This window comes from Drosophila nasuta, chromosome X (genome assembly GCF_023558535.2).
Source record: "Drosophila nasuta strain 15112-1781.00 chromosome X, ASM2355853v1, whole genome shotgun sequence".
NCBI lineage: Eukaryota > Metazoa > Arthropoda > Insecta > Diptera > Drosophilidae > Drosophila > Drosophila nasuta.
The window spans coordinates 29715183-29738623 of NC_083459.1; the positions used below are offsets into that span (position 1 = coordinate 29715183).

Below are 23441 nucleotides of genomic sequence, written 5' to 3' on the forward strand. Positions count from 1 at the left end.
ATAAATACAACTTCATAGATGCGTTCAAATACAGTTCAGAAGTCGAACCGAAAAGACGTCTTGAATTTGTTATTTTCTTTTTTTTTTTGAACACACACGTTACTCACACACTTCGTCTCGTACGTGTCTGCAGCAGAGCAGAGCAGAGCAGCGGGAGCTGCACACACAAATTAGATAAAAAAAAAAAACACAATCGAGACTCTACTCAAAGTCTTGCGCTGCGGCTGCGCTCAGAACTCGTGTGCGCGTCAACGTGAAAGCATCTGCGGCGCGCTCCGAAAATACATTAAAATAAAATAAACAAACACAATATAAATAAAATACAAAAATATACAAACACTTAACGGTGCATATATTTTTTTTTTCTTGGATACTTAATACAATTACTTCAAATATTTATTTTAATTTTTTTTTTTGTAAAACAACAATTTCAAAACCAAAGAGAAAAAGTGTATCAAAAAGTGCAACTAAATTAATGAAATTAAATAAATAATTAAACAACCAAGTGACTTCAAGTGACCAAGTGAAACCACAACAACAACAGCAACAAGAGATACAACAACAACTGTAGCAGCAACAACAACAATTTTAACAACTACAGCAACAACTACCAAAAAAAAACACGGCTACCAAAAATTCGAATGCCGCCGCCAAATTGTTCAAATAACCAAAAACAAAACAAAGGTAAAAAATCCAACAAAAAAAAAATAAGAAAATAAATTAGAAGAAAAGAAAACAAAAACATAAATAAATAAATACTCTATTATTTTTTTCTTGTGCCACACAAAAATTTGTCCAAGTGTTTTTGTCACAAAAAGTGCAATTAACTAAAAATGCAGCAGCTGTGGATTATTAATCTCAAGTTTCAAAGTTACTTAAATTTGTTTCCTCATCGGATTTTCATCAATTTATTTTTTGGACAGGTTTTTCCTAGACTTAAATTTGCTTTTAATTTCCCTATTGGATATTTTTCAAATTATTTATTAGGAATTTCTTAACTTAATTTGTGTTAATTTTAAGGGTTTCACACGCAATTGACCTTTCTGATGTTTTACGACCTTAAAATCCTGTCAAAGTTCATCTTTGATTGACCCTTTTTTTTTTGGTTGAACTGTGAACTTTAGCAAAAAAAAAAAACTAAAAAAAAGGGTTGAATTGTTGTCACAATTTGTAATTGAAAAGTGTTCCGACATTTCGTCAGCCACATGAACTCGATTTGATTGTCATAAAACTTTGTATCGTTTAGATATGATTATCATGCTGAATCGTAGTTCGATCCGTAATCAATGAATTTCCTTACGAAATCGATTCATAATTGGGGAAAACCTAAATGCACATTTCGGAAGAGTTTAATCATAAAACTAATTGATTCATAAAAACATTTTTCCTAAGAATTTAATTAAATCATTTCGATTGTGAAAAGTTACAAAACTTTGAAACTTTAGAAATTTACCAGATTTTCATTCAGTATAAACAATTAAAAACTTTATGAGAACTACTAAATATTTAAAAATAATTTGGAAATAATTATTATCGTAATATGAAAGTTTTGTTTTTATATTTACTAGATTTTCATTTACTAAAAACAGTTTAAAAACTTTTTGATAACTCTTGAATATTTTAAATATTTTGAATAATTTTTCAATAAATATATTTTTTTTATCTTGAAAGTTAAAAGTATAAGAATTTTAGAAATTTTGATAATGTTCACAATAATTTTTACATGATTATTATTGTAATATGAAATTTTATTAGTTTATCAGATTTTCATTCAGTAAAAAACAGTTAAAAACTTTATGAGAACTATAAAAAATATTTCAAAATAATTTGAAAATGATTTTTATTGTTATATGCAATTTTTTAGCTATTTTTCCTATATAGGATTTTCATTCAGTTTATAAATTCATGAGAAATATTTTTAAAATAATATGAAATTGAATATTATCGTAATGTGAAATTTTTGTATTTATTCAATCGGATTTTCACTAAGTAATATATTGCAAATATTTAAAATATTATTTATTTTCATTTTAAATATATATTTTATTGTCATTTCATATTTTATTCTCATTGATATTATTTGATCTATATTAAATTCAATTGCTTTAAATTTGTCACCAATGGGTTAAACGTAGGCATCAATGGGTTAACTGTTTGTGGGGCTTTACTTAGCTTAAGGACTAGGGGGCAGTGGGCGTGGCTTTATCTCAATGGGTTCTCCGTGGCAATGAGTCACGGACGAAATTGAAATCAGCCAACCAAAATGAAAGAACAAAAATAACGACAACAACAATAACAATAATAATAACAACAATAATACAAATAGAAACAGAGAGAGAGCGAAAGAGAAAGGAAGACACTCGTAGCTTGTTATCGCTAAAGTTTTATTTTTAAAAATGTCAAGTTGTCGCTGTTGTTTTTTTTGTCGCCAATTCGAAATCCTAAGCGCCAGCAGCAAGCAGCAGAAAGCAGAAAGCAGGAGCAACAACAGCGACGCAATGAAATTGCCAACTGATAAGCGTTAAATGTTAATGAGCAGCAAATGGAAATGCAACAAATACGCAAGCACACACACACACACACACACATACATATACCGATAGCAAATCGATACGCACAGCGTGTGCAAGCAAAAGCGAGAGCGAGCGAGCAAGCAAACGAACAAACAAGAGAGCACACTCAAAGAGAGAGCAATTGCTCTCTGGCTGCATGTGCAGTTCACTTCGCTCTCTTCAACTTCGACTTCTACTCCTAGACGTCTTCTTCTTATACTGCTGCTGCTGCTATTCGCCTTTGACTTCAACTTGTGCACTTGAAGTGTGAATTTCATTTGAACTGAAATGATTTGAAATAAAATACAAAATATAACATTTAACATATATAAAATACTCTACAAATTAGAATTTGAGCAACTAAATATTTGCGTATTTCAACATCATTTTCTATAAGTACTCAGTACTCTTCTACTTCGACTTCTACTCCTAGATGTCTTCTTCTTATACTGCTAAGCACGCTTCTAGTGTGACTTTCATTTGAACTGCATCTTCTACAAGTCATTTTAAATAAAATATAAAATATTAAATATAATATATATATATATAAAATAATCTCCAAATTCGAATTTCTTCAACATCATTTTCTACAACTATTTATACTTCACCTTATATTTCTACTCCCACTCCCACTTCTTCTTCTACAGCCTTCTGCTACTCTCTCGCTTCTTAGAACTTGCTTTCTTTGTGCACTAGAAGGCGACGGCAATAGCAATAGAAGAGTGTGACAACTGTTTTTGAGCGTCTCATTTGACAAATTCACTGTAGATCAGCTGTTTAAACTTTTTTGAGCGTGATCCTCATAACGTTTACGTTTCTGTTGCTTTTCGCCAGAAATTGAGATACGATCAGCGTCTCAAAGATGTTGATGATGATCGTTCCCCTTAAATCAACAGATCTAATAACCAATTCCAATCATCAATGACTGATTTCAATTATTTATTAGTTTCTTTTTGCCATTATTCCAGTTCTCCTCCGATAACTGCGCTTTAGCTTTACTAAGAACTTGCAAATTACTTTTAAATAATTGCAATTGCTTTCCACTTTCCACAACTCTTGTGTTTATCAAGAAATCTACATGAAATTTTCAGAATATACAGCTAAAGTCGAAATCTTTGCATTTGCTTTTAAGCGAACGTTTCAACTAGAAAAATTCGTATCTTAGGAGGATTATAACAAATTGTTTATTATGAAAATGTTGAATAGTTTTTGAGACTATTATAGAAAACAGTTAAGATTTATATTAACTATAAAGCGAAGCATCTTAAAGTGTGGATTGAAGCTTAAAGAATTTTCAAAATGTTTAGTTAAAAGCACTTTTCAAATAATATAATATAATTAGTGTATAAATTATCAATCAATTCTAGTCTTTTATATGATCTAACAAATTTGGAAATGTTTTTGTAAAATTTCAATCCCTTAGCGTATTCTTAAGAACCTTAAAACATATTTTAAGAAAAGTTCTTGTATTTCAAATAATTTTCAAGAACCTTACAAAAAAAGTTCTTACATTTTAAATCATTTTCAATCTTCAATGTAATTTTCAATGCTAATAATATATTAAATCATTTGCAATCTTTTATCGTGTTTTTAAGAACCTTAAAACATATATTAAATAATTTTCAATCTTTATCGTATTTTTAAGAACTCTAACCTTGTGACTTTAACTAACTTTACAACCCATTTATCTCAATCTCTTTCACAGCCGTTAACGATCTCAATTAGCCAAGTTTTAGCAGCCAAGTTCATAAGTAAAGCAAAACAAAGCAGCAAAGATGCTGGCCACACAACAACAACAACAGCAACAACACACAGCGACAGCAGCAACAGTTGCTGCCGCAGCAGCAGCAGCAGCAGCTGCAACAGTTGCCCACAGCGATGATGGGCATAGCTTTGATGGAGAGCGACAGCGACGTGATTCGACAACATCGGAATCATCGCTGGAGCATCTCGATTTGGGACGCACACCAAAGAAGCTCAGCAGCAGCAGCGGAGCGCCGCAGCCGACGTCGACGCCACACGAGACGTCAATGTCGACGGCGACGTCATCACGCAAACGCAAACTGCGACAGCAACAACAACAACAACAACAGCAGCAACAGCAACAAATGTCCGATGAAGAGCAAGAACAACATCAGCAGCAGCAGTTGGAGACAACAGCGCAGCGACTGCGACACAAGCAGCGACGCAACGTCGCAGCCAGCGCCAGCATCGTTGTCGATTACAGCGCCAGCGGCGATGCGAGTTCGCTGCGCAAAAAGTTTCGTCTCAATCGCAGCAGCAGCAGCGCAGCCGCCAATGGCGATCTCTCCGAATCGGGCTTCGTCGATGGCAGCAGCGCCAACAGCGGCTATTTGCTCAGCAGCAGCAGCGGCAGCGGAAGTAGCAGCGCAGTCGCTGCCGCCGCCGCCGCAGCAGCAGCCGCTGCAGTTGCAGCGCAGCAGCAGATGTCGTCGAGCAGTTCGGGCGGTTCATCGCCTCAAGGCGGACTGAGCTTGTCGAGTGCCGAGTCCGGCATCGGAGCTGGCGATGAGCACATGAAATACTTGTGCCCCATCTGCGAGGTTGTTTCGGCCACGCCCCACGAATTCACCAATCACATACGCTGCCACAACTATGCCAACGGCGACACCGAGAACTTCACCTGCCGCATCTGCTCAAAGGTAAGCGTTAGGGTATTCTATAGTCGACATCAAGTTGAAAGCATATCCGAGATTTTTATAGAATTATAAGAGACTTAGCCTTGAATACCTTGCAGCGCTTTCGACTGTGATAGACCCTTCTTGAGTGGAAACAAAGGGTCTATCACAGTCGATAGCACTGCCATGATATGCTAAGCTAAGTCTCTAAATTTGTGAGAATTATTTTCTAGTCCAAAAAGATCTGAAAATTAGATCAGAAATTATATAGAAATTATTTTATAAAGGGTCTATCACAGTCAAAGCTTCAGAACTATCTTCAATATAGTTGAAATCAGAGCAGAAATTAGTATAGAATTATATATATTATACAATCAAAAAGGGTCTAGAATTATATTCTTCACTTTTAACTCAAAAAAGGGTCTATCACAGTCAAAGGTTATTGGGTCATCTTCTAGTCAATAAAGTTGAAATCACATTTGAAATTTTTCAAAATTAAATGCTTTTCTTTCTACTTAAGGTAAAAGGGTCTATCACAATCAAAGATAAAATGTCTATACATATTTTAAGAAGCAGATCAGAAATTGTAGATAATTTTATTCCTTTCTTTTCACAATCAAAGTCATATATTCTATTTAAAGTGAATAAGAAACTAACAATTACATAGCCATAAAAAGTCAAGTAAGGCTGAAAAGGTCTTAACAAGTAGGAAAAACGCTTTACTTTGGCCTGTGAAACGGTTTTCACAAGTCAACTATGTAATAAGAAAAACAATGTCTATTAGAGTTATGTTTGAAACATTGTTCAAAGCGAATAAGGCGATCAACAAAAAAATCAAAATATTGAACGGGTCTTAACAAGTCAACTAAGTAATTAGCGAATAAGAAAATAATAATTGTATAGCACAAAATAGTCAACTAAGGCTGAAAGGGTCTTAGCGACTCAACTAAGTAGTAAGAACAACTTTTTTTCATTGTAGTCTATTGAAATGGTCTTCACAAGTTAAGTAGTAGTATAAAGTCCGCTTTTTACTTGAGTTCTGAACTGTTGTTGAACTGTTGCCTAATACCTTTGTTTCTCTTCCCTCTTCCCTTCTCGATGGAATGAACAGGTGCTGTCGTCGGCCTCGTCGCTGGATCGTCACGTGCTGGTGCACACTGGGGAGCGACCCTTCAACTGCCGCTATTGCCACCTGACATTCACAACGAACGGCAACATGCATCGTCACATGCGCACGCACAAACAGCATCAGCAACAGTCGCAGTCACAGTCGCAGTCACAGTCACAGCAGCAGCAACAGTCACAGCAACAGCCATCCGCACAGCAGCAGCAACAGTTGCACTCACAGCAGCAGCCACATCAGCGACGTCAGCAACATGCGGCAACAGCTGCAAGTGGAGCGCAGATGTCTGCGACATCAGCGGGACGAGCGGAGAGCTATGAAAGCGATGCCAGCTGCTCGACGGATGTTTCGAGTGCAGCGAGTCACAGCAGCAGCAACAACAGCAGCCACAGCAGCCAACGTTCCCTCCACAACAACAACAATAACAGCAAGTTGAACAACAACAATGAGTTAGACTTGGAGTTGGACAACAAACAGCGACGCCACAAGCTCATCAACATCATCAACAACAACAACAACATTGCCGAAGATCAAGATGAAGCGATGGAGCAACCACAGCTGAAATCCGAAGCCGAACACGATGAGGATGAAGATGAGAATGTGGACAGCGAATCGGAAGTGACACAAGTCATCACAAGCACTCCCGATGTGGCCACATTGCTGGCGAGTTCCTCCCGATCGGGGGGCACAACACCGACGCAGTTGCTCAGTTGTCCCGCCTGTGCGGCGGATGATTTCGAATCGTTGCCTGCACTCTGCCAGCATCTGGATGCCCAGCATGCGGATATACCGGCGAAATGTCGCGAATGTGATGTGATCTTTGGCAGCCATCGTCAGCTGCAAACGCACAGCTGTCGCATGCAAATGTTGCCGCTGCTCGGTGCCAGCTCATCCCCGTTGCACAAGCAGGAACACGACGACGACGACGTCGGAGATGAGGACGTTGACGATGAGGAAGCTGCTCACGATGACGACGATGATGCGGAGGCAACAGCGCAGCGACACAGCGAACGCAATGACTTCTTTCAGCAACTGTATCTCAAGGGTAAATCCTCAGCATTGGCACAACAACAACAACAGCCGTCGTTGCCCTCCCCGATCAAACACGAACCCCCGGCGAATGCGAATGATAGTCGACAGGATTTGGCGGACATTCAAAGCATACTGAACATGACCAGCTCCAGTTGCACCTCGAGTTTTCTGCGCAACTTTGAGCAATCGGTGAACACTCCCTGCTCCAGTCAATACAGCCTGGATGGTCGGGATGGTGATGAGGAGGCGCAGGATGCATTCACCAGCGAATTCCGACGCATGAAACTTCGCGGCGAATTCCCCTGCAAGCTCTGCACCGCTGTTTTCCCCAATCTTCGTGCGCTCAAAGGTCACAATCGTGTCCATCTCGCTGCCGTGGGTCCTGCAGGTCCGTTCCGTTGCAACATGTGTCCCTATGCGGTGTGCGATAAAGCAGCTCTGGTGCGTCACATGCGCACCCACAATGGGGATCGTCCGTATGAGTGCGCCGTGTGCAATTATGCGTTCACCACGAAGGCGAATTGTGAGCGGCATTTGCGCAATCGTCATGGTAAAACGAGTCGCGAGGAGGTGAAGCGTGCCATACTCTATCATCCCGCCGAGGATGCCAGCTGCGAGGATGCCAAGTCCTCCGGACAACAGGAGCTCGCTGAGCTCAGCTATCGCTCGGCAACGCCGCCGCTAACAACGACATCGGAGTCAACGAGCTCCCAGCTGAAGCACATGTTACTCTCGGCCGAAGCACCCAAGATACAGGTGAAGAGTCTCGATCAGTTGGTGGAGAAGCCAACGGCAGCCATGGATCTCAACATGGATGTGCTCGATCTGAGCAAGAAGCCAACGTTGGCTCAGGAGTTGCTCGAGCAGCGCGAACGTGAACGGGAGAGGGAACGGGAGCGAGAACGTGAACGGGAGCGTGAGCGTGAACACGAATTGCTGCTGCAACAGCAGCAACAGCAACAACAACAGCAGCAGCAGCAACAACTCTTTGGCGCCGGTGAAGCAGCCACACAGTATATGCAGCAATTGTTTAGGAATCTCATGTTCCAGCAATCCCCGGGATTTCCCTTCTTCGGTTTCATGGCGCCGCCTAACGCAGCAGCAGCAGCCGCAGCTGCAGCCACACCTGATAAGTCTAGCTCCACAACAGCAGCAGCAGCCACAACTGGCACGCCCCTTGGACTGCCACTCCCCCTACCAAATGTGGGCGTTCCGGTGCCAGCCGGCGGACCCGTCAAGATGGTCATCAAGAACGGAGTGCTGATGCCCAAGCAGAAGCAGCGTCGCTATCGCACCGAACGTCCCTTTGCCTGCGAGCATTGCTCGGCGCGTTTTACGCTCCGATCCAACATGGAGCGTCATGTGAAGCAACAGCATCCGCAGTTCTACGCTCAGCGTCAGCGCAGCGGACATCATGTGATGCGCGGACGTGCCGCGTCCTCAAGTGCCGCAGCCGCAGCAGCAGCAGCAGCGGCGGCAGCAGCAGCCGCAGCAGCCATGTCCAATCTAAGTCAACAGCAGCAGCAGCAACAACATTCGCATCATCCACATCATCCGCACATCTCGGATCAAGTGAAGTACGCGATACTCGCACAGCAGCTGAAGGCGCGCAAGGACACGGATCTGTTGCAGCAGGCGCTCGCTCATGGCTCCAGCAGCGTGGTTGGTGGTGTTGCCAACGCCAGCAATCCGCTGTTGCACTTTGGCTACAAAGCTGCGAGCAGCAATGGTCAGAGCAATGGACATCATGCTGCGACGCTCAACGATGACGATGAACCGCCGAAGTTGATCATCGACGAGGACGATGAGGATGAGTTCGATGAGGTGGAGGATGAGGATGATGAGGACGATGTCGAGGAGGAGTTAGATGAGCAGGAGCAACAGCCACAGCCACCGCAACAACAGCTGGAGGATCAGGCTGAATCCGAGCTCATCGAGGAGTCGACGCAACCCCGCAGCTCCACGCCCATTGAGGCAGCCAAAAAGGTGGCCGAGACCATACTCGAGCAGGCCATCAAGGCAGGCAAATCCGACACAGCGGCGCTTTCCAAGACTCCAGTCTCTGCTACTCCCACCCCCTCAACACCTCCCGCACCGCATTCAATGAAAACCCTAATAGCCCAAGCCGAGTCTGTGGCCAAATCGTTGAAGGAAGTGGCCAGCTCTCCGTTCAAGGATGAATCTCAGGATCTGGTGCCGGTGTCGAAGCTAGTCGATAATGCCACCAGCAATCAGGTGTCGTTCAACAGCTACTTTCGTCCCAGCGATGTGGCCAATCACATGGAGCAGAGCGATGAGGAGGGTTTAGTTGCCTCCGGTAGCGCCTCCGAAAGCAACAATTCCGGCACCGAAGATGTGACCAGCAGCAGCAGCAATGAACCGAAAAAGAAGTCCGCCTACAGCTTGGCTCCGAATCGTGTCAGTTGCCCGTATTGCCAACGCATGTTCCCCTGGAGCAGCTCGTTGCGACGCCACATTCTCACACACACCGGCCAGAAGCCGTTCAAGTGCTCGCATTGTCCGCTGCTCTTCACCACCAAGAGCAACTGTGATCGCCATCTGTTGCGCAAGCACGGCAACGTCGAGTCAGCAATGAGCGTCTACGTCCCCACCGAGGATGTCAGCGAACCGATACCGGTGCCCAAGTCCGTTGAGGAGATCGAATTGGAGGAGCAGCGACGTCGCAAGGCTGCCGAAATCGAGTTGGAACGTGAACGTGAACGCGAGCGGGAATTGGAACGTGAACGGGAACGGGAACGCGAACGCGAAAGGGAGCGTGAACAGGAACTGGAGCGTGAACGGGAGCGACGTCAACTGGAGCAGGAGCGTGAACAGCAGCAGCTAATACAACAGCTGGCAGCAGCAGCTCAGCTCAGTCAACAAATGGCCGCAGCGGCAGCAGCAGCCGCCGTCCTCAATGGGGAGAATGCCAGCTCAACTGCTGCTGCTCCGGGTGCAGGCGAGGCACAAGGCAGCGATTTGCCCTACAAGTGTCATCTGTGCGAATATTCGTTTGCGGAGCGTTTGCAGTGCTTGGATCATATCAAGCAGCAGCATGCACAGGAATTTGCTCTGCTCCTCGCCAAGGGCGCCATCGAAACGGAAAGCGGAGACCAACAACAGCAACAGCAGCTGCCTCCACCTCCTGCTCCCGCTTCCGATGAGGAAAACAGCACCACAAATCCGTCGTCACGCAACAAATATCCCGACTACAGCAACCGCAAGGTGATCTGCGCCTTTTGCGTCCGTCGCTTCTGGTCCACCGAGGATCTGCGTCGTCATATGCGAACCCACTCCGGGGAGCGTCCGTTTCAGTGTGACATCTGCCTGCGCAAGTTCACGCTGAAGCACAGCATGTTGCGGCACATGAAGAAGCACAGCGGACGCAGTCACAACGGCGAACAGGGACAATCCGATTGTTCCGATGATGAGCAGAGCGCTTTGAATAGTCCGCCCAGCACTCCTACACCCACGCATAACAACAACAACAACAATAACAACAACACCAGTAACAACAACAACAACAACAACACTTGCCACAACAACAACAATAATAACAAGCAGAGCTTGCGTCTGCCCAAGTTGCATGAGCTCCTGGACAAGGCAAACGAATGGCGCGAAAGTCATCTCGGTGAGCACAAGGAAAACATCGGCGAGGCCAGTAAACCTTCCTCTGCTGCCACTGCAGCTGCAGCTGCGGCTGCTGCCGCCGCGGCGGCTGTGGCCAGCGGTGATCTGATTGGCAATCTGCTGGGCATCAGCGATCAGGGCATTCTCAACAAGTTGCTCTCCTCCGCTGACGAAGCAGCCAAGCTTCTGGGCGTCGACAAGTAAGCGGAAGAAGGGTGCAAGCGATGACCGCTAGGTTAAACTAACCCCACAAAACGTTGCCAGATACAACATATACCAACAATATATACTAAAAAAAAAAGAAGAAAACTAACACCACACCCAGCTCAGTAGTCTATAAAGAAAAACCCCACACACTATAGTCAAGTCGAAAAAGGTGCTTCGGTCTGGCCGAATGATGGTTATGCCCTTGCAGTTGCGCACAGACAGAGTTATTGAGTTAGGAACTATTAGCCAAAAGCTATACCAAATTTCAACTCGCTAACTCAAGTGACAGCTGAGTTTCTTGAGTTAGGAGTTGTTAGTAAAAGCTGTATAGCAAATTTCAGCTCGCTACCTCAACGGGCAGCTGAGTTCCTTGAGTTAGCAAAGAGGAATACCAAATTTCAGCTGCTAGTTGAACGGACAGCCAAGTTCCTTGAGTTAGGAAGCGCTGCAAAGCCAGTTCCATTCGTCTAGCTCAATGGGAAGCTGAGTTCCTTGAGTTAGGAGCTGTTAGCAAAAGCTACTTCAGCTCGCTAGCTCAACAGGCATCTGAGTTCCTTGAGTTAGGAAGCGCTGCAAGGGTTCTAACAGTATGTTCCAACATTGGAGCATTGCAAAACTTTGAACTGTATGCGAAAAACACACAGAATGTTTGTAATTTTCGCCCCCGTATACATATACCAAAGCCTAAATAGTTTTTTGCTAAAGCATAAAAAAAACAACAGAAAAAGAAAACTGTTATAATAACTATTATTAAATTGATTATTATTATTATAATTTTTTTTACAATTATATAATTTTTTTTTTTTGGTTTTTGCTAGCAGAATTAAGCGAAAGTTTTGTGTGCGGTACAACCGAAACTGAAACAGAAACAAAATGAAAATGAAAATGAAACAACAGTCAGTCTCAATTCCATTTTCGCAACAATTTCGCAATGAATATCGCAAATTGTTGCCAATCTTGGAATTGTCAAATAATTAAGGAAAAATCTGATAAATGTCAACGATTAATCAAAATGTGCATTAAAACGCTCTAAATTTTAAGTACAATTTTTTTCAACTATTTTTTTTTCGCTAGTCTTAAGTTCTGATTTAGAAGTTAAGAGAAACCAAAAAACAACAACGAAAAAAAAACATAAAACAAAAAAAAAACAGTAAAAGACTTGATAGAAAGAGAAAATATAATAATAAGAGTAAAACTTGTACAAGAAAATTGCCTTGGTAGTGCTCTATGTGTTTTACATACGTATATATATACTACATAGATATATATTTCTAGATATAGATAATCTGATTGATCATTGGAAAATGTACATTTTGAGGCCTTTAACCGCAACGTGGCTTAATAATCATAATTGAAAATGCATGAAAAACGCATTCCATATTAATTGTAGTCGATTTAGTCTTAAGTGGCTTTTTTTTACTATATATATACAACTATATTATACATACTTATATACAATACTTATACTATATATATATATACATTATTATGAATATTATTATTATATCAATTGGGAAAACTCCCTGAAGAAGGTCGAAATCATTTGCTGTAGCTTAAAAGAAAAAACACAAAATTAAATTTTAAAATTATATAAATATATTATGCATACTTATACACATAGAATACATACACTCAAACACACACACACACACAATTATACATAATTATATATATAGAGAGAAAGCAAAATCATATAAAGTAGTCGACATTTACAGCAATAACCAAAGCATTTCACATTTAAACGAGTTTTATTCAAAAGCGAAACAAAAACAAACACACACAAAAACCACATTATTGATCAAATTAAATTATATGTACTTAGCTATTATATGTACTTAATAAATTAATTAATTATTTTACGACAATTTGAATTATTACTATGGAAAATAAAATGTAACAGTTGCGAACAAAATATTCCTTAAAAGCTTTATCATTTTTTGGGGCGGGGGCACAAAACATTTTCATTTCAGGTGCAGGCAAAGAAAATTCCCAATTTCACTTTCCCCAAATTTGGTCAAAAATTATATTTCAAAGTAATACTATATTAAATAATAAAAGACTCAAATATATGAAAAGGAGTTAGTAATATAATTCAACATGAACATGAAAAGACAGTTCGGGATCGCTTTGAAAGACAGTTTCAAAAAACGCAGCGTAAAAGTATGCTACACTTTTATTTACAAAGTGTTAAAATTTAGACAGACCGAAAGTATGCTACACTTTTTGTTGCGGCTATTTAAAGAACGCACTGAAAGTATGTGGCTAGGTTTTGTTTATTAATTTGTATTATACATATGTACATACATGTGTACATCAATACATACAATTTATGAATGATGAACAATTGCTCATAATTGTTCATCATTCACAATTAAGTTGCCCTATCTACTTAATCATTCATTCATCATTCACAAACTTTATGTATTCATGAATGTACAATATGCATGCGTATATATTACATATTTGAAATTCAGAGTTTTTATATTTTATACATACATACATATTCTGTAAATTAATATGAGACACATTTATGCACTTATTTAAGCATTAAAATATAAATACATACACACAAAATTGCATATATACAGGTAAATATGTACATATATATATATATATCTACATACATACATACATACATATGTATGTATATATTTTCAAACGCAAAGCTGTAAACATAAAACATATGATTTTCGTTATACACGTGTCCACAATTGTGAATACATACACACATTTTCATAAATAGACATACATATGTATGTATGTATGTATGTTTGTAACAGCGTATGTTAGTACAATCACACACATACACACAATTAGAAATGGAAAACAAACGTCGCAAAAATAAACATACACACACAAACGAGCCCCCAACGAACGAGTTAGCGTAATAGACAACAACAACAAACAGCTGCGGCTTCAAGTTCTTGGCTGCGCCGACACACATACATATACATATGTATGTATATCCACATAGGCACTTGCTCATGTATATGCAAGTTTGTATGTACAGCTAGTATTATAACGAGACGAGGCACAGTGGTATCGTTTGTAGTTTTAAAATATATGAGAATACATATATGAAAAAAAATAAATAATAATAATAAATTAAACAGATAAATTCATGAACAAATAACAAAGATTAACATAAAATAAAATTTTGTATTTCAATTTTGTAAACAATTACTTTTGCCTTTGCGCCCCACTGTGCATCGTGGAACACACGACGATTCGCCGGTCAGAACCGTTGTCGCTGTCGTTGTCGTCGTATATCAACAATCACACCACCACACACGCCACACGCGCTGGGGGCCCTAAGTGTTGGCGCAGCTTCAGCTTTTGCTTTCAGTTCTAGTGAAACCACCGGTTGGGCCAGCCGCACCACCAGAAGAGCAGTATTTCCATTCTCCAAAAGCTACCCTGACCTTACGCTCACCTGTGCCAAGATGTCCTTAGTGCGTTTAATTGGTTCCGAGGTGAGCACAAAAAATTCCACATACATAATTACGTTTTTCACTTTACGCTATGCATTAGCTCTTTATCGATAATTCGTCTTATTAGAATAAGTGTTGCAAAAGCTCAAACGCAACTGCACAAATTGCACTCACTTTAAAAGTGGGCGTGTGTGTGTGAGTCTGTGTGCATGTAAATTTACCTTGCATGTAAATTTGAAATGCACAACAACGTGAAAGTGTGTTTGTATGTGTGAACTTGCAGCAATTGCTCAATTAAACGAATAATAATAACAAGAAAAATAGAATAGAAAAGAATTGATATGGAACGAAGCACATGTTACGTAATTTTTGGTTTGCAGCAAATCAGATAATACGACGATCACAACAGCAAACAGAACAACTCGCTGAAGACATAGAAAAACACACACACACACATGGACACAGGCAATGTCTCTCCTCCCTGGAAGGCGTGATAAATTGTTCGTGTGTGTGCGTGTGTAAAGCGTTTTTTATTTTAATTAGACAAGCCATATAAATGAGCCGCTGTTGAAGGCGGCTGCTGTCAGTGATAAGCATAGGCGTGGCGCACAGCTGTGCGCCCTTAACTATGCGAGTGTGTGTGTGTGTGTGTATGTTTATTATCATGTTGCCAGGCAATTTCTTACCTGTGTGTAGTGGCCATACTAAAGCTCTTAACTTCAAAGATATAAATGTGGTACAGTCCAGCCTACCTATGTTGACCAACTGCTTTGCATTTTAATTTAATAAAAGTGCACACACATTTCAATTCTATATTCGCATTGTTTTCGTCGTCAGTTTTTTTGATCATTTTCTCCTTTGCCAGTGCTTTCGATAATTATCCTGATTTCGATAAGCTACACCTACGCTTTGAATGTCGATAAGCAATTTGCTGCGTTTAAAATTCGATATGTCGCTGTCGATAATTATCCTGATTTCACTAAGCTACACCTACGCTTTGAATGTCGATAAGTGATTTGCTGCGTTTAAAATTCGATATGTCGCTTTCGATAATTATCCTGATTTCGATAAGCTACACCTACGCTTTGAATGTCGATAAGTGATTTGCTGCGTTTGAATTTGCGTTGCGATGATTACATAACCTGGCGCCATCTTGCGCCATCCTACACTCAACCGCTTAACTAAACGATTTGATTTGAATTTCGTTTCGACAGGCGCTGATGATGGCCAAACGTGGCTACTCATCCGCTGCTCCCACCACCAAGCTCTTCATCGATGGCAAATTCGTGGAGTCGAAGACCAAGGAATGGATCGATGTGCACGATCCGGCAACCAACAAAGTCGTCACCCGTGTGCCCAAGGCAACACAGGATGAGATGCAAACGGCTCTGGAGTCGAACAAGAAGGCCTTCAAATCGTGGAGCAATCAATCGGTGCTGTCGCGTCAACAGGTCATGTTCAAGCTGCAGGCTTTGATCAAGGACAACATGGGTGAGCTGGCCAAGAACATCACCAAGGAGCAGGGCAAAACATTGGCCGATGCCGAGGGCGATGTGCTCCGTGGTCTTCAGGTGGTGGAGCATTGCTGCAGCATTCCATCGCTGCAGATGGGCGAGACCGTGGCGAATGTGGCCCGTGACATGGACACCTATTCGCTGGTGATGCCCCTCGGTGTCACCGCTGGCATTGCTCCCTTCAATTTCCCCGCCATGATTCCGCTGTGGATGTTCCCCGTGGCCATTACCACCGGCAACACAATGCTGCTGAAGCCCTCGGAGCGTGTGCCCGGCGCCACGATGCTGCTGATGGAGCTGCTCAATGAGGCCGGTTGCCCGCCCGGTGTGGTCAATGTTATTCATGGCCAACACGATGCCGTGAACTTCATCTGCGATGCACCCGAAATCAAGGCCGTGTCCTTCGTGGGCTCCGACACCGCCGGCAAGTACATCTATGAGCGTGCCGGCAAGAATGGCAAACGTGTGCAGAGCAACATGGGCGCCAAGAACCATGGCATCGTCCTCAGCGATGCCAACAAGGAGAACACATTGAACCAATTGGCTGGCGCTGCTTTCGGCGCTGCCGGACAACGTTGCATGGCCCTGTCGACGGCGGTGTTTGTCGGTGATGCCCAGCAATGGATTCCCGATCTTGTCGAGCGCGCCCAAAAGCTCAAGGTGAATGCCGGACATTTGCCCGGCACCGATGTGGGACCTGTGATCAGTGCCGCCTCCCGGGAGCGCATCAATAAGCTCATCGAAAGCGGTGTCAAGGAGGGAGCCAAGCTCATTTTGGATGGCCGCAAAATCAATGTGCCCGGCTATGAGGATGGCTACTTTGTGGGTCCCACAATTCTGGCCGATGTCAAGCCCAACATGCAATGCTACACCGAAGAGATCTTTGGCCCCGTTTTGGTGATCCTCAATGCCGATACCCTGGACGATGCCATCTCCATTGTGAATGCCAATCCCTATGGCAACGGTACCGCCATCTTTACCACCAACGGTGCCGCTGCCCGCAAGTTTGTGAACGAAATCGATGCCGGCCAGGTGGGCGTCAATGTGCCCATCCCAGTGCCATTGCCCATGTTCTCGTTCACCGGCACTCGTGGCTCCTTCCGTGGTGATCATCATTTCTATGGCAAGCAGGGCATCAAGTTCTACACACAGACCAAGACCGTTACACAGCTGTGGCGTGAAACCGATGTCACACACACACAGGCAGCTGTCTCCATGCCCACCATGAAGTAAGCACAGCACATATTACATATATTCATATATATGTATGTATATGTATTGTGCGTCAACGGACGATGAAATTATTGCATTTATTTTGTGTGCCTAATTAGAATTTAAGCTAAAATGTAAAGAGAATTAAAAAGTGTATAAATAAAATGAAACAAATTCTTTTTGTTAACAAACGATTCGTTTTTTCTTTTTCCGTTGCCTTTAACCATTTTCCCCAGCCAGCAGTGTGACCGCGTGGCTTCACCATAAAAAATATCCCAAATAATTATACCAACAAGCATGGCACTTATACAAATATACCAACAAAACTGGCACTTATCAAATATGCTGCTTACAATTTATAATTTTGAAACTAAAGTGCAAGTGCACAAAAGAAAGTATAAAAAGCATTTTTAATTCAACTATAACAGTTTTGATCATTGGCTATAAACAAATGTATGTAAGTATTAGCCTCTTCTCTATACAATAGTTAGCTTTTAATATAAAGAGAGCTCATCTGCAACATTTTCAATTCAATGGCGATCACAACTGTTTTTCTTTTTTTTTTGCTTTTTCAAATTCATAATTGTACTATGTGAATATCTAAACTCAAACTGTCATTGTCTTGTCCCATTATTTATTTCTCTTTCAGTTTCTATATGTTTACTTTTTTTTTTGTTTGAGTGTGTGACATTTTCGTCTTAGCTTTTTCAATTTTTTTTTTTCAATCTCGCTTTTTACAAAAAAAAAAGTCTGATTTTTGTCGATCATTAGTTTAGTAAGAAACTAATCAAATATCTATAAGAATACAATATACCTCTCTCTATGTATATATATGTAAAAAAGAAGAGCGTACGAAACCTTTCTGTTATCATCAACAAAAGATTTGAGAAAATCAGAATCCATACTGATCACATGTAATTTGGACAACTGAAATTTTTTTCGATTGAATATTTGTCAGAACTAGTAGAAATTTTGGGACTGGTCTAAGCCATCATTGTTGTATACTACTGAACGAACATACTCGATACCGCGCTCGTACTCCATATACTCGATTCTTTACTGCGATCCGTTTTCTCTGTTCCTCATTTTCAATAGGCTTACGCTTATCGTCGTGGTGGTCCTGGCGGTGGGGTTGGCGGTTGTCTCGTCGGTGTACGTTCACCTTCGCTCTCCGCGTCCGCATATTCTCCCAGCCGAGCGGGCGGCAGTCCGCTGGCGAAGGCTTGCATCGACACCAGCTCTCTAAATGCACCATCTGGATTGGCCATCAGTGTATCGTAGTTGCCCTGTTCAATCACCCGACCACTGTCGAGCACAGCGATATTATCGGCACCATGAATGGTGCTCAAACGATGCGCAATCGTTAGCACCGTACGTCCTTCGATCAGCTTATCGAGCGCCACTTGGACCAGCTGCTCGGACACCGAATCCAGTGCACTCGTTGCCTCATCCAGGAGCAATATGCTTGGGTTCTTGATCAGGGCACGGGCGATGGCAACACGTTGCTTTTGACCACCGCTCAACAACATACCGCGTTGTCCCACAATCGTCTCGAGGCCGTCGGGTAAATTTTGTGTGAACTCAATCACATTTGAGTCCCGTACAACTTGCTGCAACAATTGCTCATTGCCTGCCTCACCGGGATCCAAGCCGTACAAGATGTTCGATCGTATGGAGCCCGAGAATAACACCGGCTCCTGACTGACAGCGCCAACATTGCGACGCAACCATTGAGGATTCAGGGTGCGCACATCGACACCATCCAAATAGACGGCTCCCATCATGGGATCGTATAATCGCATCAGTAGCAATGCTATTGTCGATTTACCGGAACCCGAGCGTCCCACAATCGCCGTTGTTTTGTGCGCCGGCAGCGTTAGGCTGAAATCGGTCAAGACTTTGGTATCGGGTCGCGATGGATAACTGAAGTCCACATTCTCGAAACGCACTTCGCCAATTACTTTGTTCGTCGGTATATGACCCAAATCAATGGGTATTTGGTATTTACGATCGAAGATCTCCCAAATGCGCTCCGAGGCGCCGATGCCTTTGTTCATCTGACTGTAGAAATTGGATAGACCATTCATGGAGACGGCCACATAGCCGGCATACATCAAGAACGAGGTCATCGCACCGATTGTCAGCTCATCGCCGAGCACAAGTGTGCCACCATAATACAGCACGGAAATAATGATAAAGTTGCCCGAGAAACCAGTCTGAAAAATGGAAGGAAATCAGTAAGACAAAGACAAACAAGAAAGCTACAGTCGAGTGTGCTCGACTGTGACATACTCGCTACCCATGGAGGTCGCATCCGAACTTTTAGGAGTCATAAATACTTTACTTTACTTTCGTTGGTCTAGCTTATAAAATTACGCATGATATGTGATTTTTGTGGGCTTAGCAAAAGTTTGAAACAAATTTAGTGTTTCAAAGGAACGGACAGACAGACAGACGGACGGACATGGCTATATCATCTCGGCTGATCAAGAATAAATCTAGTTAATAGGGTCGGAGATGACTTTGTATCCTTATAATACCCTTCTATGTGTAGCGAGTATAATGATTAGAGTAATAGCGTATTTACCAAACCAAAGAATATGGAACGGGCACGTGTTTCCTTGTAGCCAATTTCCAGAGCCTCGTTTAGCTTTTGATTAAAGTCCTCGACTTCCTTTTGCTCGCGACAGAAGAGCTTGACGGTGCGCACATTGCCAAAACGCTCCTCGGCATACTTCATAATATCAGCGTATTTGTCCAGCTCAACACGCGTAATGCGACGCACATAGCGACCATAGACAATGGCCATGGTAGCCAAGGCGGGCACAACCATGGCACTCACCAAGGCCAGCTTGGGTGAGGTAAAGATCTGCAAGAGACATCATCATATAGTAGAGTAGTAGTAAAGAGTAAGGAATTTAAAATTAGAACTTACCATCATGGCGGATCCAACGGTAATCATCGCAATAGAGCGCATACCATCGGATACATTCTGACTCAACGAGATGCCCACCAAGTAGGTGTCGTTACTCAGACGATTGACCAACTCGCCAGTACCGCGGGAATCGTACCAGCCCACCTCCTGAAGCAGCATCGATCTGTACAGATTGGAGCGTAGTCGACGCACAATTCGCAGAGCTGCAAACGAAGACAAAGATGGGAGTTAGGGATATTTTTAATTAGACTTAGAGATAGATACTACTGTTAGGAAAAAGTCAAGTCAAACAAAGACAAAGATGTGAGATAGGGATAATTTCAATTAGACATATAGATAGATATAGATAATGCTGATGGGAGAAAAATAAGGTGCTGCAGACAAAGACAAAGATAGGAATATTTTATTAGCCATATAGATAGGTACTAATGTAAGCAAAAAGTCAGATGTAGCAAACATAGACAAAGATGGGAGTTATGAATATTATTGATTAGACATGGAGACAGATACTAATGCAAGGAAAAAGACCGGTGTAGCAGATAAAGAAAAGGATAGGAGATAGGGATATTAAATATATAGATAGGTAATGCTGGGAAGAAAAAAAGTAAGATGTTGCAGACAAAGATGTAAAGATAGCGGTATTTTATTAGACATATAGATAGAAGATAAGAAAAAAGTCAGGTGTAGAAGACAAGGATGGGAAATAAAGATATTCTATTAAACATATAGATATACTTTATAGGGTCAGAGATGGGGTAGAAAAAGTAAGGTGTTGTAGAGAGAGACAAAGATGGAAAAATAGGGATATTTTATTAGACATATAGATAGATACTAAACTAAGCAAAAACTAAGGCTAATAAGGATATAGGGATATTCTATTAAACATATGGATACTGCCCACAGTAGAAAAAATATGGAGTAAAGTTTAACTTAAGCTTCGCGGACCTTAGGCATGACCAACACATCAATGAAGTGAAGGAATTAGTGCTTAAAAATTGTCAGTTAATCTTTCTGATATGATCAGAATATCAAAAGAATCTGTGAAAAGCGTTTTCATTTGGGTCACATCTATTATTGTAAAGGTATTAAAGATTTAGCCTACATTAAATTAATTTTACTGAGTCAACTAGCTGAATCTCTATAGCTTTATGTAAGCAATCTTTATAAACTAAGAGCAATTTTTTAAAATTATAAATATACTTAATAAGTTTTAAGAAAAGAATTGATTTTTTGAAATGATCGCAAAAGAAGTTGATCCATAAAAACGTTGTCCTTTGTCAAGGAAATACTATATACTATATATTCAATTATATTGTTGTCTTACTATATGTCTATATTATTTAAATTTCTCTGCTGTACTCACATGCGGAGCCGAATAGATAGACGCGGGCAAAGTTTGCAAAGCCACCGAGTGCAAAAATCCAGAATAACATTACTGAATATTCGCGTAATTTATTCATTGCAGCCGAATCCAGCGAGTTCTTGTTGAACACCACATCGACCACTTTGCCTATAAAATACGGCACGCACATTGTGATCGCCGATGAAACCACCAGACAGATGAGACCCACTGAAAAAGAGAGAATTGAAATGGAAAATTAGTGAAAGAGCAGTTAATAGTTAGCTTATTTATAAGGAAGCGTATTAGGTTAAAGCTCTCGGAAAGGATTACAAATTTGCTTATTATGATGTGTACAAAAACTTAAATGGCTAACTTGAAAAGTTCAATTTACAATAGGTTTTATAGACGGACAGATGGATCGATTGTTATGAAACTTTCAGAATCCACGAAGGAGAAAGTTATTATGATGTGTACAAAATTTCCGATTGCTAGCTTTACATTTGCGCTTGGCATACAATTTATATCGAATTGATTTTACAAGAAGACGTGGTACGGAATATTGTCTTTGAAGTTGGTGCGTTGAGCATAGAACGAAGCTTTTTTGGTAGCGATTACTCAGAAGGTGGTGAAGCCTCGACTTCAAGTAATGAGCTTTAAAAGTGATTTGTTCTGCATAGGAATAATGTCACCAAAAATGTTGCTGACCTCTTAGCTCTTACAGCGGCAGAAATCGCAATTACGTAAGGCTGGATAAGCGAAATATCCTCTAAAAATAAAAGAGAAACCTTGAATAACGGATATATTATATCATTTAGCTTACCGAGCAGCACCCATTTCTCAGTCTTGATCAAGTTGTAGAGACGCATATACTCCGATTTGCCCATTTTGATGCGCCTAGCTGGTGTATTCACTCCACGCGCATTTTTTGTTAACGCTCCCCTTGCCTTGGTGGTCAGGCAACGTCTGAGGTACAACAAACGGGACGACCAACGGGATCCAAAGACGGACAACGACGATGACGACGCAACAGCGGAGGAGGTGGAGGAGCCGCCAAGTAATTGACGGGCGGCAGTCGCAGCTGGCTGACGTAGGCGGAATAGTTGATGATAGGGGCGATGTGGGCGGATCAGCAGCTGCAGCAGCGGTTGCCGCAATAGTCCGCAATTGTTGTGCAGATTTAATGAACTAAGGGATATGTATCGGATGCCGTTGCAGGGAATTTGGGATACCCGTAAAGTTGTACAAACGTGTTTCAGCCGTGTGTAATTTAACAACATTATGAATGATGTTAAAACTCTTTCCTACTTTATATGTGTAAAATCAACAAAAACTAAAACTATAAAACCAATACAGCCTTGATCGGATTGTTATTCTCGTTCGTTAAAAAAACAAACAAACAAAATACTACAACAACCCGAACGGCCCAAAAACAAAAATCAGCCCAGGCCAGCTATATAACAACTTGTGAATTTTGAAACAACAGTAACAGCTGATTTGCTTGCGAGCCGAAAATATTCACACAAGTGTAAAGGTTACATTTGCATGCCACACAACTCAACGATCCGAAAAATTTCGTATTTCCGTATTAACAAAACTGCTTTTTCCTAATTTTAATTGTGTGTTTAATTCACATTTTCTAATTTGCAATTAATAACCTCGTTTGTTGTCTGTCAGAAGATAACAAAAAAAAAAACGTAGTGTTTACAAATGACGGCACAACCTTCACATTTTCTCACATACCTTGCCAAATGCAACGCTGCGTGCGATAACACGAATCGATAACAATCGCCTGGCCGTTGAGCGCAACACGTGCACGTAAATCGT

At 41.5% G+C, this 23441-nt stretch overlaps 3 protein-coding genes across 4 annotated transcripts; 2 read left to right on the forward strand and 1 right to left on the reverse strand.

The window, feature by feature from the left end:
• Positions 1-35: 35 nt before the first annotated feature.
• Positions 36-13089, forward strand: LOC132796112 (ras-responsive element-binding protein 1). The gene is made up of 3 exons (XM_060807155.1): positions 36-684; positions 4258-5215; positions 6303-13089. The coding sequence occupies exons 2-3, from the start codon at positions 4328-4330 to the stop codon at positions 11178-11180; spliced, it is 5766 nt and encodes a 1921-aa protein (XP_060663138.1). The 5' UTR covers positions 36-684; positions 4258-4327; the 3' UTR covers positions 11181-13089.
• A 1419-nt stretch (positions 13090-14508) lies between these two features.
• On the forward strand, positions 14509-17531 carry LOC132796117 (probable methylmalonate-semialdehyde dehydrogenase [acylating], mitochondrial). The gene is made up of 2 exons (XM_060807165.1): positions 14509-14656; positions 15829-17531. The coding sequence occupies exons 1-2, from the start codon at positions 14627-14629 to the stop codon at positions 17359-17361; spliced, it is 1563 nt and encodes a 520-aa protein (XP_060663148.1). The 5' UTR covers positions 14509-14626; the 3' UTR covers positions 17362-17531.
• LOC132796114 (ATP-binding cassette sub-family B member 10, mitochondrial) lies at positions 17206-23268 on the reverse strand. Of its 2 annotated transcripts, XM_060807158.1 has the most exons (6): positions 22438-22544; positions 22323-22383; positions 21639-21845; positions 20276-20478; positions 19928-20209; positions 17206-19556 (listed from the first exon to the last, which is right to left on the reverse strand). In XM_060807158.1, exons 3-6 carry the CDS (start codon positions 21805-21807, stop codon positions 18444-18446), a joined length of 1767 nt encoding a protein of 588 aa, XP_060663141.1. In that variant the 5' UTR covers positions 21808-21845; positions 22323-22383; positions 22438-22544; the 3' UTR covers positions 17206-18443. The 2 variants fall into 2 exon arrangements, with proteins under 2 accessions (XP_060663141.1, XP_060663140.1); XM_060807157.1 differs by lacking the exon at positions 22323-22383 and having other exon boundaries at positions 22438-23268.
• Between the last annotated feature and the right edge of the window lie 173 nt (positions 23269-23441).

Coding starts and splice junctions, on each gene's coding strand:
- LOC132796112 (XM_060807155.1), top strand. CDS start 4,328: ATGCTGGCCACACAACAACAACAACAGCAACAACACACAGCGACAGCA. Junction 5,216..6,302: donor CCTGCCGCATCTGCTCAAAG/GTAAGCGTTAGG, acceptor TGGAATGAACAG/GTGCTGTCGTCGGCCTCGTC.
- LOC132796117 (XM_060807165.1), top strand. CDS start 14,627: ATGTCCTTAGTGCGTTTAATTGGTTCCGAG. Junction 14,657..15,828: donor TGCGTTTAATTGGTTCCGAG/GTGAGCACAAAA, acceptor TCGTTTCGACAG/GCGCTGATGATGGCCAAACG.
- LOC132796114 (XM_060807157.1), bottom strand. CDS start 22,894: ATGTTGTTAAATTACACACGGCTGAAACACGTTTGTACAACTTTACGG. Junction 20,479..21,638: donor CTATCTATTCGGCTCCGCAT/GTGAGTACAGCA, acceptor CTTCGTTTGCAG/CTCTGCGAATTGTGCGTCGA. Junction 20,210..20,275: donor CCGTTGGATCCGCCATGATG/GTAAGTTCTAAT, acceptor TGTCTCTTGCAG/ATCTTTACCTCACCCAAGCT.